General features: G+C 36.5%; 1 protein-coding gene across 19 annotated transcripts in view; it reads left to right on the top strand.

The window, feature by feature from the left end:
- The window catches only part of LRRD1 (leucine rich repeats and death domain containing 1), a 39,890-nt gene extending 23,182 nt beyond the window's left edge, over positions 1-16,708 (top strand). For 18 of the 19 annotated variants that reach the window (XM_023639179.2, XM_070265654.1, XM_023639178.2 and 15 more), the window contains 3 exons: positions 13,492-13,653; positions 15,762-15,879; positions 16,458-16,708. In XM_023639179.2, coding sequence (XP_023494947.1) covers positions 13,492-13,653; positions 15,762-15,879; positions 16,458-16,644 — 467 coding nt within the window. In that variant the 3' untranslated portion in view covers positions 16,645-16,708. Of the gene's footprint in view, positions 1-13,491; positions 13,654-15,761; positions 16,360-16,457 lie in introns of all 19 variants that reach the window. The other variant, XR_011438176.1, reaches the window with a different exon arrangement.
- Positions 16,709-19,385: the final 2,677 nt, after the last annotated feature.

Here is a 19,385-nt window from a genome sequence, read left to right as displayed (position 1 = left end):
GCAGGAAGCAATAAAATGAAGAACTCGGAATTATTAAAACCTAGAAACTTGGAGGAGAGGCCATGCAGGGGTGAGACTTTAGAGTCTGAGGATGGAGCACCGCTTGGCTGGTGCTGGTTGCTCTGAGCGTGGGGTTGGGGTGCGTTGTGAGATAAAGCTACTTCTGCAAGCGTTGGGAAAACTGCAAACTGCATTCAGCGGTTGCTGCGGGAAGGCACTGCTGCTGGTGGGGTAAAAGAGTGTTGTAGGGCGACACTCAAGGAAAAACAGTCAAGAAGCCCACAGAGGCGGGTTTGGAGCTAAGAGACAATTGCTAAACAATAGGCATGCCCACAGTCACCAGCTTCACTGCCAGATTTGAAGTTAGAAGAGCTAATTCGAGTCTCGTCATTTAATCTGTTTCCTCCATTCATAAAATGAAGCTAACAGAGTTGAATATGCATGTCATAGATTTGGATTGTGGACTGAATGAGACTTTGAAAGCTGGTAGCACACTGTGATAGCATTATTCAAACAAAAGACGTTTATATGGTCTTGTGAGTTAACCCCCTCTGGCACTAACTGTAGTGAATTTAGGAAGATAACTCCTCTAAACCTGTTTTTTTTATCAGCAAGATAAGAAAGCTATAACTTCTGCTTGTTCATAGAGTTGTTGTGGGAATATAATTAGATAAAACGTATGAAAATATTTTGACAAATGTGAAGGATTATACCAGTGAAAGAGATTTAGAGATTAATTCCTTTCTTTCCTCATGGCGTGGGCTTTGGAGTAGGACAGACCTTAGAACTCGCGCTCCATCATTCACTAGGAAGTTTTTTTTTATTAGTGTTAAGCTTCTGTTTCCTAATCTATAAGTGGAAATAATATCTCCTCTTTGGATTGTGAGGATTAAATGGTCAATCAGTAAGCACAGAAACTGAAGTGGTGTAGGTTTTTAACAGCTGTTAGCACCTCTCCTCCATGGAACCAAAATACCAAATGAAAGGAAGGTAGGTTGACACGTAAGCTGCTTGTGGTTGTCCTCCGGTAGCAGGACAGTGCTCTTGCCTCACAGTTCTCTGTACAGATCTGCATTGATAATGCCACTGTGCAGGATTTCATCATCTTTTACCTGTAAGACAACCAGTTATGCTGGTATAGTGGTATCTGCTGTTTACACCTGGCATCTGTTCCGATGGTCAGTGCCTGTGCTAAACCAGTTTTTAAATATGTTCATTATCACCACTGATTACATGGACTAATGTAACAGCCTCTGAAAGCATTCCCACCTATAGCCTTTCTCTCTTCCCCTTGTTATTGCCAGTATTTTAAAACATTTTTTGTTGAAGTATGGTAAACATACCAAAAAAGTACATATTGGGGCCAGCACAGTGGCACAGTTCTTAAGTTCTTGCACTCTGCTTCAGTAGCCCCGGGGTTTGCTGGTTCAGATTCCCAGCATGGACCTATGCACCACTTATCAAGCCACGCTGTGGCAGGCGTCCCACATATAGAGTAGAGGAAGATGAGCACAGATGTTAACTCAGGGCTAATCTTCCTCAAAAAAAAAGTACATATTGCCTCAAACAATTAAAATTAAAAATAGAACTACCAAATTTTCCAGTAATTCTGGGTATTTATCCAAAGGAAACGAAAATAGTAACTATAAAAGATACATGCACCCCCATCGCAGTATTATTTATCTGTGTCCATCCATTGATATTTGGTATATCACCTCCATAGAAATGTGGTATATATAGACAATGAAATATAACTCAGCGATAAAAAAGAAGGAAATCTTGTCATTTTCAACAACATGAATGGACCTTGAGGGCATTATGTCAAGTGAAATAAGTCAGAGAGAGAAAGACAATATCATATCATCTCATTTATATGTGGAATCTAAAAAAAAAACCCTGAACCCACAGACACACAGAACAGATTGGTGGTTGCCAGAGATGAGGGGTGGGGCGCTTGTGAAATAAGTGAAGGGGATCAAAAGATACAAACCTCCACTTATAAAATAAATAAGTGCAGGGCTGGCCCCTTGGCCAAGTGGTTAAGTTTGCGTGCTCCGTTTTGGCAGCCCAGGGTTTCCCTGGTTTGGATCCTGGGCGCAGATGTGGCACCACTCATCAGGCCACGCTGAGGTGGCATCTCACATAGCAGAGCCAGAAGGACCTGCAACTAGAATATACAACTATGTACTGGGGAGCTTTGGGGAGAAGAAGAAGAGAAATAAATAAATAAGTAAATAAAAATAAAATAAAATAAATAAGTCCTGGGGATGTAATGTATAGCATGGTGACTATAGTTAATGACACTTTATTGTGTACTTGAAAGTTGCTAAGAGGATAGATCTTAAAAGTTCTCGTCACAAGAAAAAAAATTTGTAACTATATATGAGGATAGATGTTAAGATTTATTGTAATGATCATTTCACAATGTATACAAATATCAAATGATTACGTTGTACACCTGAAACTAATATACGTTAATTATATCTCAATTTTTTAAAGACTACATATTGTAGGTATACATGTCAATAAATTTTCACACACTCAACAAACCCATATTTCAGCACCTGAATCAAGAAAAAAGACATTCCCAGAAACCCCTTCTTGCTCTCTTCCAGTCACTTCTCTCTTCTCTCAACTAAGGGTAACCACTATCATGATTTCCAAAAGTGTGCCTCAAATGAAATCATAAAGTATACGCTCTTTTGTGTCTGGCTTCTTTCGGCATTGTGTTTGTGAAATTCATTCATACTCTCCTGTGTATTTGTAGACCACTCCGTTTCAATGCTGTGTGTAGTCCATTCTGTGAATGTCCCGTCTTTATTTATTCTGCTGTTGTTGGACATTTGGTAGGAAAGCAATTGTTCCCTTGTGGTCAGATAACAAACTGTGTGTGATTTCAATCCTTTTAAATTTATTGGGACTAGCTTAATGGCTCAGCATATAGGCTGCCTTGAAAAATATACAATATACCCTTTAAAAAACTATTCTGCAAGTGTGGATACAGTGTTTTATGAGTATCATATCAGTCCAGGTGGTTGATAGTCTTGTTGGAATCTTCTGTCGTTACTGAGATATTGTTTTGTTATGTTAATTGCTTAGAGGGAAGTGTTTAAATCTACAACTAAAGTTGTGGAATTTTATATTTTTTGCTTTAATTGTCAAGTTTTTTTCATGTATTTTGAAGGGCTGTTATCAGAAAAACACATATATGATTATTATGACTTTCAATTCTAGTGAATTGATTTTTTTATCATATGAAATGCCCAAATGTTCCTCTTTATCTCCAGTAATAATCTTTATCTTGAAGGGTATTTTATCTAATATTAATATAGACTCTCCAGACTTCTTATGCTTACTGTTTGCATGGTATATCTTTAATCAATTTACTTTCAACATATCTGCTTCTTTATATTTATTTATTTATTTATTTTTTTGAGGAAGATTAGCCCTGAACTAACTACTGCCAATCCTCCTCTTTTTGCTGAGGAAAACTGGCCCTGAGCTAACAGCCATGCCCTTCTTCCTCTACTTTATACGTGGGACGTCTACCACAGCATGGCTTTTGCCAAGCTGTGCCATATCCTCACCCGGGATCCAAACCAGTGAACTCCGGTCCCTGAGAAGCACAATGTGCGAACTTAACTGCTGCGCCACCCAGACCGGGTCCCCTGGTTCTTTATATTTAAAGTACATCCCTCGTAGACAGCACCTATCTGTGTCTTTGTATTTAAAGCGCACCTCTTTTAGACAGCATACAGATGGGACTTGCTTTTTCATCCTTTATGACAATCTCTGCTTTTTAATTGGAGTGTTTAGTCAGTTAAAATTTAATGTAATTATTGGTATGCTTGAATTTAGATCAGCCACTTAACCCCTTATTTTCTGTTTCTACCCTCTGTTACTCCTTTTCTGTCTTCTTGTTGAATTGATTTTCTTTGGTTGCTTTCAAGATTTTCACTTTATGTTTAGTTTTCAGCAGTTTGACTATGCTGTGCCTAGGTGTGTTTTTTTATTATAATTAAGGTGAAATTCACCACAACAAAGAATTAACAACTTTAATGTGAACAATTTGGTGACATTTAGCAGTTTAACAATGTAACACAATGTACCACTACTTTTGTCTAGTTCCAAACATTTCATCAACCCCAAGGGAAACCCTGTACCCATTAAGCAGTTGCTCTCTGTTCTTCCTTTCCCTGGCAACCGCCAATCTGCATTGCATCTCTAAGGGAACTTGCCTGATTTTACGAATATTCCATGTAAATGGAATCATACAATATATGACTTTTTTGACTGGCTTCTTTCACTTATCAAAACGTTTTCAAGGTTCATCCACATTGTAGCTTGTATCAGTAGTTCATTCCTTTTATGACTGAATAATATACCATTGTATGTATATACTAAATTTGATTACCCATTCATCCTCTGTTGGACATTTGGACTGTTTTAACCTTTTGGGTATTGTGAATATTACTGCGATGAACATGTGTAAACATGTATTTATTTCAATACGTGTTTTCAATTCTTTTGGGTATATTCCTAGAGATGGAATTCCTGTCATATGATAATTCTATGTTTAACTTTTTAAGGAACTATCAAACCGCTTTCCAAAGAGGCAAAATCATTTTACACTTCCACCAGCAATGTACAAGGATTGCAATTTCTCCATCTTCGTCAATATCTGTTTACATTTTTTTGGATTATAGTTATGGTAGTGGATGTGAAGTGGTATCTCATTGTGGTTTTGATTTGCATTTCCCTAATGGCTAATGATATTGAGAATCTTTTTAGCTGCTTCTTGGCCATTTGTGTATCTTTCTTTGGAGGAATACCTATTCAAGTCTTTTGCCAATTTTTAAATTTTTTTTTTTTATTGAATTGAAAGAATTCTTTATATATTCTGAATACTAGACCCTTATTAGATACGCTATTTACAATTATTTACTCCCATTCTATAGGTTGTCTTTTCATTTTCTTGATAATGTCCTTTGACATACAAAAGTTTTAAATTTTGGAGAAGTGCAATTATCTATTTTTCTCTTTTGTGGCTTGTGTTTTTGGTGTGTTGATGCAAATAATCCATAACCAATCTATAAATGAAAATTTGGGTGAGTTTATTCTGAGCCAAAACGTGAAGACCATAGCCCAGGGCCTTCCTTCCCAAAAGAAGGAAGGGCACCAAAGAAGTGGGGTGTACAGAGTGGTTATATACTCTCAAAGAGTATGTTTCACACATGATTGAAATGTCCTGTTTATAGTAGTCACGAGACTGCTCTGTCGGCACAGTGATTGATGGACACAGCAGGTAGTAGGTCTGCTGTCTTGGTGGACACAGCAGGTGGCAGGTCTGTTGTCTCCAGCTGGGTGATCACAGGTGAGCACAGCAATCAGTTCCCAGCCTAGGGAAAGATGCTTATCCTTAGGGAAATGCCAATGTTGGGGGAAGTTGCACCTTTATCTTAAGGGCATTTGTTCTTGCCATAGGAAATGCTTAAAGTGGATATATAATGCATGTTCAAGGGCCATGTCAGGCCCTTTTGGAAAAACAAAGTCAGGCCGAATTAGGTTTACATCAAATGGCTTCCTCATATACTCCAATATATCCTATTGTTTGCCATTTCTATTTGTCAGTTGTCATATTTAAGGATCCATTACCAAATCCAAGATCATTCAAATTTATGCCTATGTCTTCTTTTAAGAGATTTTGTAGTTTTATCTCATATTTAAATTGGTGACCCATTTTAAGTTAATTTTTATATATGATGTGAGGTAGGGGTCTGCTTTCACTCTTTTCCATGTGAATTTCCAGTTGTTCTAGCATCATTTTTTGAAAAGATTATTATTTTCCCCTTTGAACGGTCTGAGCACCCTTGTTGAAAATTAATTGACCATAGGTATATGGATTTATTTCTGGAATCTCAATTCTATTCCACTGGTCTATGCTGTATATCAAACCTATGCCAGTCTCACCATTTTGATCATTGTAGCTTTGTAGTAATTTTTGAAACAAGAAAATATGAGTCTTCCAACTTTGTTTTTCTTTTTCAATATTGTTTTGGAAGTCTGGGCCCCCTTGCAATTCTATAAGAATTTAAGGATCTGGTTTTCCATTTCTGCAAAAACAGCCATTAGAATTATGATAAAGATTACATTGAATCTCTAAATTGTTTTGGGTAGTATTGCCAGAACAATATTGTTTTCCAATCCATGAACACAAGATGTCTTTCCATTTATTTATGTCTTTTAAATTTTTTTCAGGAGTGATTTATAGTTTTCAGTGTACAAGTCTTGAACTTCCTTGGTTAAGTTTATTCCTATATATTTTTTGATGCTATTGTAAATGGAATTGTTTTCTTAATTTCATTTTCAGATTGTTCATTGATGATATATAGAAACACAAATAATTTTTGTGTGTTGGTCTTGTATCCTACAACTTTGCTGGATTTGATTATTAGCTCTACTGGTTTTTTGTTGATTCTTTGGGGTTTTCTATGTATAGGATTATGTCATCAGTGAATAGAGATAGTTTTACATCTTCTTTTCCACTCTGGATGCCTTTTATTTCTTTTTCTTGTCTAATGGGGTGGCCAGAACTACTAGCCTAATTTTGAATAGCAGTGGTAAAAGTGGTCATCTTTGTCTTAGGGGAGTATTAGGGAGAATTTTAGGGGGAAAGCTTTCAGTCTTTCACCTTTGAGTATGATGTTACCTGTGGGTTACTCATAAATGCCCTTTATCATGTTGAGGAAATTCCCTTCTATTTCTAGTTTGTTGAGTTTGTTTTTTTTTAATCATGAAAAGGTGTTGAATTTTGTCACATAGCTTTTCTGCATCAATTGAGATAATCAAAGTTCCCCTCCCCCTTTTTTTCCTCTTAATGTCATATATTATATTAATTGATTTTCTTATACTAAACCACTCTTGCATTCCAACATAAATCCCACCTGGTCATGGTGTATAATCCTCTTAATATTTTGTTGGATTCGTTTTGCTAGTATTTTGCTGAGGATTTGTTCATAGAGGATATTGGTCTGTAATTTTCTCTTGTAGTGCTTTTTTCTGGCTTTGGTATCAGGATAATGCTGGCCTCATAAAATGAGTTAAGAAGTGTTCCATCCTCTTCAATTTTTTGGAAAAGTTTGAGAAAGATTGGTATTAGTTCTTCTTTAAATGTTTAGTAGATATCACCAGTGAAGCCATCAGGTCCAGGGCTTTTCTTTGTGGGAGATATTTGATCACTGATTCAATCTCCTTACTAGTTATAGGTCTATTCAGGTTTTCTATTTCTCTGTGATTTAGTTTGGTAGGTTTTGTGTTTCTAGAAATTTGTCTGTTTCATCTAAGCTATCCACTATATGGGCATATTATCTTTTTATTTCTGTAGAATCAGTGGTAATGTTCCCATTTTCATTTTTGATTTTAGCAATTTGAGTCTTGTCTCTTTTTTTCATAGTCCATTTAGCTAGAGTCATATCAGTTTTGTTGATCTTTTCAAAGAACCAACTTTTGGTTTTGTTATTCTATTGTTTTTCTATTCTCAATTTCATTTATATCTGCCCTATTCTTTATTATTTCCTCCTTCTGATAGCTTTAGCTTTAGTTTTCTTATCTTTTTCTAGTTCATTTATGCGTAAAGTTATTGATTTATTTCTTCTTTTTTAGTGTTGGTATTTCCGGCTATAAATTTCTTTCTAAGCACTGCTTTTGCTGCATCCATAATTGTGGTATATTGTGTTTTCCTTTTCATTCATCTCTTCACATTTTCTAATTTCCCTTTTAATTCTAAATTTGACATACTGGTTGTTTAGAAGTGTGTTGTTTAAATTTGTAAAATTTCCAGTTTTCCTTCAGTTATTTTTGCTAGTTTTATTCCATTGTGGTCAGAGAAGACATATTGTATGATTTCAATCAATTTTACTATATTGAGACTTGTTTTGTGTCCTGATATATGGTCTATCCTGGAGAATGTTCCATGTGCACTTGAGAAGGATGCGTATTCTGCTATTGTTGGTTGAAATGTTCTATGTATGACTGTTAGGTCTAGTTGCTTTACAGTGTTGTTCAAATCCTCTATTTCCTTACTGACCTTTTGTCTGAATGTTCCATCCATTATTGAAAGTGAGGTATTGAAGTTCCCAACTATTATTGTAGAACTGCCTATTACTCCTTTTAGTTCTGTCAATATTTGCCTCATATGGTTTGGGGCTCTGTTGTTTGTTGTGTACGTTTATAATTGTTATATCTTCTTAATGTATGGATCCTTTTATCAATATATACTGTCCTCCTTGTTCTTTGTAACAGTTTTTGACTTAAAGACTATGTTGTCTGATATTAGTATAACCAACCCAGCTCCCTTTTGGTTAGTATTTGCATGGATATCTTTTTCCATCCTCCAATTCCTAGAGCCATTAAAGAAAAGAAAATACTACTTTCCCAGTCTTTCCAGCTCAGCTCTAAGCTGGGGCATTTCAATACTGAGCCAGGCCACCTACAGCTCTGCCTTAGTCTTCCTCTGCTGCTTGTGTGGAGCCCAGAGATCCACCACAGGTGCAAGCCTAGGATTCTCTCAGTTCTCTTCTGAGCATGCATCTAATCCTGGGCATGCCTGCTGTATTCCATTTTCCCCAGAATACACCCTGGCTCTTCTCAGCTCTTATTCTCCCAAGAAACTTACTCCTCAACTGCCTCCTTCCTGGGCTTTTGGATCTGTTTGCTGCTTGCTCTGTCTGCTGTCCCTTGCTCCAACTGGGTATGAACAGTCTATGTCTTTAAATGTTATAACAACTGCCACTGGGAAAGCAGCTTCAACCTGAGTGGGGGGAACAAAACAAAGGTCAGCATCTGTGTCAGTCCCTCAGGAAAACACCAGAGAGGTCAAAATGCAAAACCACAGTATTTTAAGGACAAGCTTCATATTAGCTCTCTGGCACCAGCAAGTTGTACCAGAAATGTGGGCTGCCATGCCAGGAAATGGAGGATGGAAAAGAGATGAGTGGAAAAGCCACCATGCTCTCTTACCAAATTTCTGCTGCCTTTTTCTTCCAGTGAGCAGTATTCTGGTTATTGTAAGATTTGGATTGAATTCCAAAATTCTGAAAAAGCTGATTCTATCAGTCTTTTCTAGCTTATGATTGTTTCAGTGGAGGGGCTGATTCTTCGAAAGCCCTACTGTGAATTTTCTGTGACATCCATCCTATGTGTGGTTTTTTGTGTATTTATACTGCTTGGATTTCACTGAGCTTCTTGTCTGTGTATTCATGTATTTTACCAATTTGGGAGATTTTTCAACCATTACTTCTTCAAATATGTTTTTCTGCCTTGTATTCTCTCTCTTCTCGGGAGACTTCAATTACCTTTTCATATTGTCCTACAAATCTGTAAAGGGGTGTGTGTGTGTGTGTGTATAAAGCTTTAGGGATCTTGTATTGATCTGTCTTCAAGTTCACTGACTTGTCTATCACCTCTATTCTGCTGTTAAGTTCATACAATTAATTTTTTATTTCAGTTATTGTATTTTTCAGTTCTAGAATTCCCATTTATTTCTTTTTTTATAGTTTATATTTCTCCCCAAGATTTCCTATTTTTTCATCCATTATGAGCATATCTTTCTTCATGTTCTTGAGCATAGTTATATTAGCTGCTTTAAAATTCTAGTATGTTACCTACAACATTTGAGTAATTTTTCTCTTGGCAGTGAGCAACATTTTGTTTTTTTCTGTTTTGAATCCTGGATGTTTTGAATCTTTTATAATCTATTCTATTTCCCTCCAAAGAATGTTGATATTTGTTGTTGCTTCATCAGGCACTTAAATTGGCTAGACTAAAAATACAAACTCTTTTCTTGTGGTTGGCACCTCCTTATAGCTCAGTTCAGTACTTTTAGCCATTAGCTGTTATATTAGTTACCTATCGTGTGATTAATTTCCACAAAATTTAGCTTCTTAAATAAACAAACATTTATTTCACACAGTTTCTGAGGGTCGGGAACCCAGGAGGGGTTTAGCTGATTTGTTCTATCTCAGAGTCTTGTATGAGCTGGAAGCCAACCTGTCAGCTGGGGCTGCAGTTAGGTTTGACTGCATCTGGAGGATTTACTTCAAAGCTTACTTATATGGCTGTTAGCAGCAGGCTATTGCCATATGAGCCTGTTCATGACATGGCAACTTGTTTTCCCCAGAGCTAGTGATGCCAGAGAGTGAGAGAGAGAATATGGCCAAGACAGAGGCAGCAGTGTCTTTAAACTTAATCTTGTGATAATGAGGGAAGCTATATCTAGGGGCTGTGGGTATACGTGGAATCTTTGTACCTTCCACTAATTTTGCTGTGAACCTAAAAAACTTAAAAAAATCCAAAGCTACTAAAACAAAACACATCTTAGAAGTGACATACCATCACTTCTCCTTTATTCTATTGATTATACAGACCAATCCTGGTATAATGTGGGAGAGGACTACACAAGGTGGTGAGTAACAGGAGGTGGGCATCATTGGGGACTGATAGATAGAGGAAATCTATTAAAGGAACTGAATTTGTAGTTAATAGCTTCCACACAAAGGAAACTGCAGGCCCAGATGACTTTATTGGTGAATAATATCGAGTATTTAAAGAAGAAACAATGCCAATTTAAAAAGTCCTTTTTCATAAGACTGAGGATAAAACACTTCTGGACTCATTCTATGAGGTCAGCATTACCTTGATAGTCTAATGAGACATAGACATTACTAGAAAAGACACAAATCAATATCCTGCATGAACATTGATGCAAAATTCCTTAACAAAATTGAACCAAATCAAATCCAGCAATATAAAAAATGATAGTATATCATGACCAACTGGGATTTATCCTGGAAATGCAAGTTTGGGTTAACATTAAAAAACTAATCAATGTAATTCACCATATGAATAGATGGGAAAAAAACCCATATGAACATCTTACTAGATGCATAAAAAGCAAAAAGCCTGTGACAAAGTACAGTGTCCATTCATAATTTTTAAAAGAAAACAACAATAACAAAAAGAAATCTGTCAGCAAACAAGGAATAGAGGGAACTTTCTCAACCTGATAAAAGGCATCTGCAAAACCCTACAGCTAATATCACGCTCAATGGTAAAGGATTAAAGTCTTTCCCACTGTGATCAGGAATAAAGCAAGGCTGTCCTTTCTCACTCTTTCTCTTCAAGATTGTACTGGAAGTCCTAAGTAGTACAACAAGGAAAGAAAAAGAAATTAAAAGTATTCAGATTGGAAAAGAAGAAGAAAAAAATTGTCTCTGATCACAGAGACAGATCGTCTAGGTAGAAAATCCCAGAGAACCTACTGGAACTAATAAGTGAGTTTAGCAAGGTTGCCATTTATGTGGTTAATATTGTATTTCTAGTAATTGTGTACTAGTAATGAATGATTGAGAATTGAATATTTTTAAAAGTAACACTTAAAATAACACCAAAACCCAAAACAGGTATAAATCTAGCAAAGTATATGTAAGCTCTATATGCTGAAAATTACAAACATGGATAAAATGACGCAAATAAGACCTAAATAAGTGGAGAGATATATTGTGTTCATAAACTGGAAGACTCAATATTGTTAATATACCAGTTCTCCCCAACTTATCTCTAAATTCAACTCAATTCAAATTTCAACTCAAGGTTCCTTTATTTATGGCTATAAATAATATAACATAAATATATAAATAAATAAAGGCAATATATATATATAAATATATAAAGGCAAACTTCAGGTCAGTTCCTCTCTAAATGATTACAAATTCTTACTTTGTCAGTTACCATGGTTTTACTTTTTATGTCAGGTTTTTAGTGGATTAAAGTGGTTTTGAAAAAATTATGTTTAGGGAAGTGGAGCTTAATCCCCACTCCTTGGGGGTAGACTAGACTTAGTAACTCAGTTCCAAAGAATAGAAAGTATGGAAAGGAAAAAATCAAAGCATTATACTGGAGAAACCTGGCATATACTATTTTAGCCAAGGGATCAAGTTTAACATCACTAGTGATGTGGGTGTCGGTTACCCCTGATGTGAGGTGATAAGAACACTTCACCTCTGTGGTTTTCTTCCCAAAACCCCATAACCCTTGTCTAATCATGAAAAACGATATCAGATAAACTCAAATCAAGGAATATTCTACAAAATACTTAACCAGTACTACTCAAAACCATCAAGATCTTGGAGAGGATGTGGAGAGAAGGGAACCCTCATACACTGCTGGTGGGAGTGCAAACTGGTGCAGCCACTGTAGAAAACAGTGTGGAGTTTCCTCAGAAAATTAAGAATAGATCTACCATATAATCCGGATATTCCACTGCTGGGTATTTATCCAAAGAACTTGAAGACACAAATGCATAAAGATACAAGCATCCCTGTGTTCATCACAGCATTATTCACAATAGCCAAGACTTGGAAGCAACCTAGATGCCCATCAAGGGACCAATGGATAAAGAACATGTGGTATATAGACACAATGGAATACTACTCAGCCATAAGAAATGATGAAATCTGGCCATTTGTGACAACATGGATGGCCCTTGAGGGTATTATGCTAAGTGAAATAAGTCAGAGAGAGAAAGTCACATGCTATATGATCTCACTCATAAGTAGAAGATAAAAACAACAAACAAACACGTAGCAACAGGGATTGGATTAGTGGTTACCAGAGGGGAAGGGGGGAGGGAGGAAGTGGAAAGGGGTGATTAGGCACAGTTTGTGGTGATGGATTGCAATTAGTCTTTGGGTGGTGAACATGATGTAATCTACACAGAATTCAAAATATATTACAATGTACACCTGAAAGTTATACAGTGTTATAAACCAATGTTACTACAATTAAAAAATTCATTCATTAAAAAAAGTCAAGATCATGAAAAACAAGGAAAGACTAAGAAACTGTCATAGACCAGGGGAGACTAAGAAGACATAACTGGATGCAGTATGCTATCCTGGAATGAACTCTGGAACAGAGAAAGGACACATCGAAAAACTAACGAAATCCAAAAATGTCCAAAGCTTATTTAATAGTAATGTACCGATGTTAGTTTCTCAGATTTGACAAATGTAATATGATAACCTGAGAGATAACATTAGGGGAAACTAAAACTGGATGAGGAGTATACAGGGACTCTCTACAGTTTCTGCAACTTTTCTGTAAATCTGAGATTATTCCAAATAAAAAGTTTATTTTAAAAATTGCCATCACACCTACTCTGTAAAAGTCCTTTCCTGTATTACAAGAGGAAGGCCTCCTATCTCATTTGCCATCCTCTATGAGAGAAAGGAACTGCCACTCTGTTTCTGTACTTCTTCCTTTTCACTCCTAGCAAGTGGACAACAGTGAAAACTTATGATTTGCCTGCACTGTGAGGATCCTCTAGTACTTTGCCAGTGAGACACAGTAGATGCCCCGTACATAGTTGTCATTTGTCTCCATCGTTTTCTTTTACAGAAAGGTATAATTCAATTATACTTTTTTTTCTACTAGGAAATAATCTGACAGCTCTGCCTACTGGTATCTACAACCTTTTTTCACTAAAGGAGATAAATTTTGATGGTAACCCTTTGCTGAGACCTCCAATGGAAATCTGTAAAGGAAGACAATTGTATACTATTGCACGCTATCTACAGAGAGCAGATGAAAGAGATGGTAGGTGATGAGTGACTGATTGACTAGCTAGTGATTTACAACTACATGACAGACTATCACCTGTACATTAAATGATAGTTTGCTTTAATTAGAGGCTTTCAATCTGGCAGAGACATTAAAATATTTATCATCTTCCCTTTTCTGAAGGTTAGGAGTTTATTTCGTTGATTCAGATTATTTAATCTGTGTCCATACAAATTGAACCTTTGAAAACAGGCAAATCCAACTGGAGGGATGAATTGCTGCATACCTATTGTCCTCAATGCCCTTCATTAGGCTTTTCATCATGGTTATGGCCAGACTCAGAGAATCCACACACAGATGTTTTCATCAGTTTTGATCTGTATCACCATATGTAGTTGTTCCAGAAGTCATATCTGGCTTTGAAGGAAGCCATGGATCCTTTCCATTGATGCCAGTCGGTTTTTGGCTCACTCTGATCACCTGTCTGCATCCTTGGACAGTCTTCATTCCTTCTGTCCTTAAGCACTCCGTTGGTTGTCCCGGATTATTTCAGAGAGCAGGTCCATTTTCTCTAAATGTCCTTCCACTGGACCGGATGGAAACTGGTTTCTCCAAGCCTGTGGGAGGGAAGTTTCACTACCCAATTTTTTCCCCGGGACTGGGTTCTCAATAAGCTTTTTCCTGGGATTCTGATTTTGCCATTTGTTGTCAATCCTCAGAGTGGATCCAGATTTTGGTCCTCCAGTTTAATGCAGTATTTAAGAAGTATTAAATCAATTTAATAAGTATTTATCCAAATTTGGGGAAAAGGAATGCACAAATATGTCCCCTAAAATCTTTCTGTCATGTACCCTGTCCATGTAATAGAACTTACATCATTATAATCTCATAATCTAGGGAGATGGTCACTAATACAGCCCTCTGTAATCCATAATATTATACATCCATATGTGTGGCTACCATTCAGAATCTTTTGCAAGACTCGGGTCTCTTTGATGGAAGGAACCTGAGAGATAAAATTAAAAGTCACAGTAGCTGTTTTCTCTAACTTGCTGTGCAAGTTGGTTCTGCTAATTATTATCATAAAAAAGAGATACTTTGTGATAATTTTACTTCTATAAAATGAAGTTTTTAGGGGTTTCCAAGGATCCAGAAAGTATTCCTATTAGGTAACAGTACTTTAGAGAAGGGCTGTAAAGTTACATGATTGAACCTCCTTGCTAAAATTCAAGTTCCTCAGGAAGGAGGATTCATGTGGTTCTAGCCTCTATGGGGAAAGTATAATGAGCAATGGCAACAGATCAAAGTCAGCAAAAACAAGAGAACCCTAGCCATTTATCTCTTTGTGCAAAAGGGGTCTTCATACTGCAGGCTTGGCAACCAGAGAGAATAAAGAGGAAGTCATCATGGAAGATATATTTATTCTGCAATTAATGAAGAACATGGGGTCACTTTCTTAAAATTTTACTTAGGAGGTTGGATTTTTAGTTATGTCATCAGCATACAATCTAGCCTGAGGGATTAATGGTATGAATAAGGTAAAAAAAAAAAAAAAAAAAAGAGAGAGAGAAAGCATAGAACACATTTGAGATGATTACAAAGGGGTGGGAGATCGCTAGTTCTTGGAAATTCCCAAAGTACCCTGGTCAACAAAAAAATGGATCTAGTTCAAATTAGCTAGAAGCTTTTATTTTAAACTAAAAACTTTCTACTTATATCTAAGCCAACAATCATTAAAGAGATTTGAACATAAAATATGCATATATTCACCATATTTATTGTAGATATGAACTTGGTTTCTCAAGTTAAGGAAGCATATTGAAAAGCCAGAATTGACGGAAGGAGTTAAATTTGTTTCAAATCCTGAAAGAATTAAAGAAAGGGCTTAAAAATCACTTCAAAGTTGCTTATATAATGTCCTTAAATAGCCATTTTATGTTTTAGGGTTATTCAGATTTTAGAAGAACAGAACAAATGGCTCAAATTTCAGTTTGTATATTAGGTCTGCATTTTACTTTTCAATTTTACTTGACATATACATTTGATAGGAGCACAGAAGTAAGAAACCTAGATATAATATTAACTCAAAATAGAGAATGTTTTCAAAAGAGATGGCCTAAATTTTCACTTATGTTCAAATGTAGAGAAAATCTTAGAGAAGATCTTCAAGATAGTTGCCAAGAACATCACTGAAACAAATTTTGAATTTTTGTGTCAAAAATTAAATCTGGCAATCTCAGAAACTGATATGTCTACAAAGAGGTATGTATGAATGACAATATATGGTATAAGCTTGTTCTCATGTTCTGATTTATATCATATTGATATGTCGTTTGGAAACATTCACATTAACATAAACTCTAATTTGTTTTGAGGACAGACTGGTTGGCTTTAAATCCCAATTAGTTTTGTGACCTTGGATAAGTCCCTTAACTTTTTTGTGCCTCAGTTTCTTCACAGGTAAAATGGATATACTTACCTACGAGAGTTGTCATGAGATCAAGTTCTAAAGCATGCAGTACTATAGCCGTAATGTACTGGTTCATAGTAAATACTCTGCAATTGTTGTTTTGAGGTCTTGAGTAAATCTCTCTTAGAATTGAATAGTAAATGAATTGTTGATTTTCTACAAGGAAACAAGGGATGGCATGGTGCTAACATTCACTTTCTATGTGCCAAGCTCTGTGCTAAATTTTCACATGGATGATCTTCACAGATTAATTTAATCCTCACTTCAATCTGGTAAATAGGTTTGAAAACATTGATATACAATATTTAAGTAGTTTAAAACAATGTTCTTAACTGGTAACTAAAATTATTATTATTTTTCAATTTTTCAGCACTGTTTCATTAAGTGAGAGAGTCCACCAAGCACTCGATAGGTGGAAAATGGAAAGTAACGACTTGTCACTAACGACTGCTGCTTTAAGAGATCAACTAACTCGGGCGCTAACGATAATAGGAGCATATGAGATTATAGACAAAATAACAGCTTTAAAACTTTTTACATGTGCAATTAAATTTTGAACAGTGTATCCATAATAAAAACTGAAAACTTATGGTGCACTTACATAATTGAAACTGAAGATAAGAGAATTGCATGTCATGTCTCTTTTCATGTGTTCCTAAGAGTTGGTGACAATTCATGGCTACTACTCTATTGTTATCATAGTAAAATATTACAGACACTGTTTTGTGTATTTGTTCTCTTGCCTTGGAATTATGATAACGAATTTTAAAAAGAAATAATTCCATTAAAAAATTCTTTTTTATATAATGCTTTTATATAGCCCATATTTATGGGTAATAAGGTCATTAGTAACTTTCATTGGAGTTAGACAGCAGAGCAGTTTCTCTTTAGATGCTGGGTACTGTTTCTGCATTAGGAGTAGGACAGCTCTGTTAAACATAAACCAGGGCTGGGGTTAATAATCCTCTAGGTGAGTGTCCAGACAGGACAAGTGGACTGGCCATCTATTGTCTTGCCTGTCATTTATGCCTCTTCCCTTCTTCTACTATCAGAAACCACCTTTCATATGGGGAACCTATTTCATGTATTTCAGATGGAGTTGGCATCATATACAACCCTTCCCTGCAGCCACTAACACCAAGGTCTTCTACCCATCTAACAACAGTGATTGATTCAGGGAAAGCCATTTGACTCAAGCCAGGCTATTAAGAGTTTCTCTTGGACCTTTCTGCACAGCTGTCAGGGAAGATGCACTCTTTCTATTGGTAGGTTATGAGTCTTGGAGTCTTGGTCCATCATGCACAGCTTATGATAGTCTGTTTGAAAGCTGGATGGACAGAGATGGAATCCAGCTGTATTAGTCAGGATTCTCCAGAGGAACAGAACCAACAGGGTATATACAGATATATACGTAAGAGGAAATGTATTATAGTTACTGGCTCACATGGTTAAGGAGGCTGAGAAGTCCCATAATCTACCGTCTGCGAGCCAGAGAACCAGGAAAGCTGGTGGAATAATTCAGTCTGCAAGTCTTGAGAACCAGGCCCTCCGATGTCCAAAGACAGCAAAGACGAACGTCCTAGCTCAAGAAGAGAGAGAGAGAATTTGCTCTTTTTGCGCCTTTCTGGGCCACTTGGCCCCCAGCAGACTGAGTGATGTCTGCCCAGATTGGTGAAGGTGAATCTCCTTACCCAGTCTACTGAATCAAATGCTAATCTCTTCCAGAAACACCCTCTCAGACACTACACATAGAAATAATGTTTTACCAGCTATCTGGGGCATCCCTTAGCCCAGTCAAGTTGACACATAAAAGTAATCATCACAACAGCTATGTCTGAAACTAACAATCCTTCTGGACTCTTTACTTTTCACTTGCTTAACCTAGAGTGACCTGGGTTGCTATAACTTTGAATGTAGGTAGACCTAACACAAGTGGCTAAGAATATTCTAGACACAGTGTAGTTTTTGTTACTTTTAAGAATAAATTTCTGGGGCCAGCTCCAAGGCCGAGTGGTTAAGTTTGCACACTCTGCTTTGGTGGCCCAGGGTTTGACCAGTTCGGATCCTGGGCACAGACCTAGCACCGCTCATCAGGCCATGCTGAGGTGGCATCCCACATGCCACAACTAGAAGGACTCACAACTAAAAAATATACAACTATGTACTGGAGGGCTTTGGGGAGAAGAAGGAAAAATAAAATCTTTAAAAATAATAGTAATTTTCTACTTGAAAGATACAGAAAACTTTGTGATGTGAGACCAAATTAAACAAAGGAATTGATTTTGCAGGTTGGATTTAAGTAGTGTATATTTTATTTGTTGTTGTTTTGAAAGTGCAACATAAAATATTGGTTCACAACTATAACACCTACATCTCAAATCCTTCTCTGTTCTTACACTTTTTCCAGTAGGGATAATAATACCTAAGGATTTATCTTGGCTTTATAACAGGTATTGTTAATGTTCTCCACTGGAGGCAAGATACTTCCATAGAACATTAAACTGGAAAGGATCTTGGAAATTGTCTATCATTTTACGAATGAGAAAATTAAGACCTAGAACAATTAAGTGATATGAGTCAGCTTCTTTACTCTTCCTTCAGAGATAAAGATCTAAAGACCAGAAAATTTTGTAGGTGAAACCTTGGTCTAAAGTCACAGAGAGAGAGAGAGAAAAAAAGAAGAAAGCTGAATCACATCAGAACAGTGAAAGAACTTTCATCGTGCCCAGTCCTCAACATCTTTGCCAAATTGCTACAACAGCCTTTTAAACAAGTGTTTAAACAGATGGCAACAGATGTCAGCCAATCTTCTTCTTCTTTTTTTTTTACTTGAGGAAGATTAGTCCTGAGCTAACATCTGTGCCAATCTTCCTCTATTTTATATGTGGGCTGCCACCACAGCATGGCTGACAAGTGGTGTAGGTCCATGCCCAGAATCTGAACCTGTGAACCTGGGCCACCAAAATGGAGCATGCTGAACTCAACCACTAGGCCACAGGGCTGGCCCTACAAGAAATTTTTGATGGGAATTTTTCAAGATCTAGACATCAATCTCTAAGATACTGATATGAACTACTAACTCAAGCTCATCAAAAATAGGAGAGGCAGAAGTCCAATTGCAAAGCAGGCAGATTCTGTTACGTATCAATGTAAACACAATTAGCTACAATGTTTAATATTGCTGCTATATTAGAGATTTAAATTTCAGCTGTCATAGCTTTTATATACTTGGTCTTTGAATTATGTTTTGCTCTAACATATGCTTAATTTTTTCAAACCACTTTTATTCTTTCATTAC

The sequence above is a fragment of the Equus caballus genome, chromosome 4 (genome assembly GCF_041296265.1).
Source record: "Equus caballus isolate H_3958 breed thoroughbred chromosome 4, TB-T2T, whole genome shotgun sequence".
Lineage (NCBI taxonomy): Eukaryota > Metazoa > Chordata > Mammalia > Perissodactyla > Equidae > Equus > Equus caballus.
The sequence above is the reverse complement of the archived record's forward strand: the minus strand, read 5'-3'. Positions and strand labels throughout refer to the sequence as shown.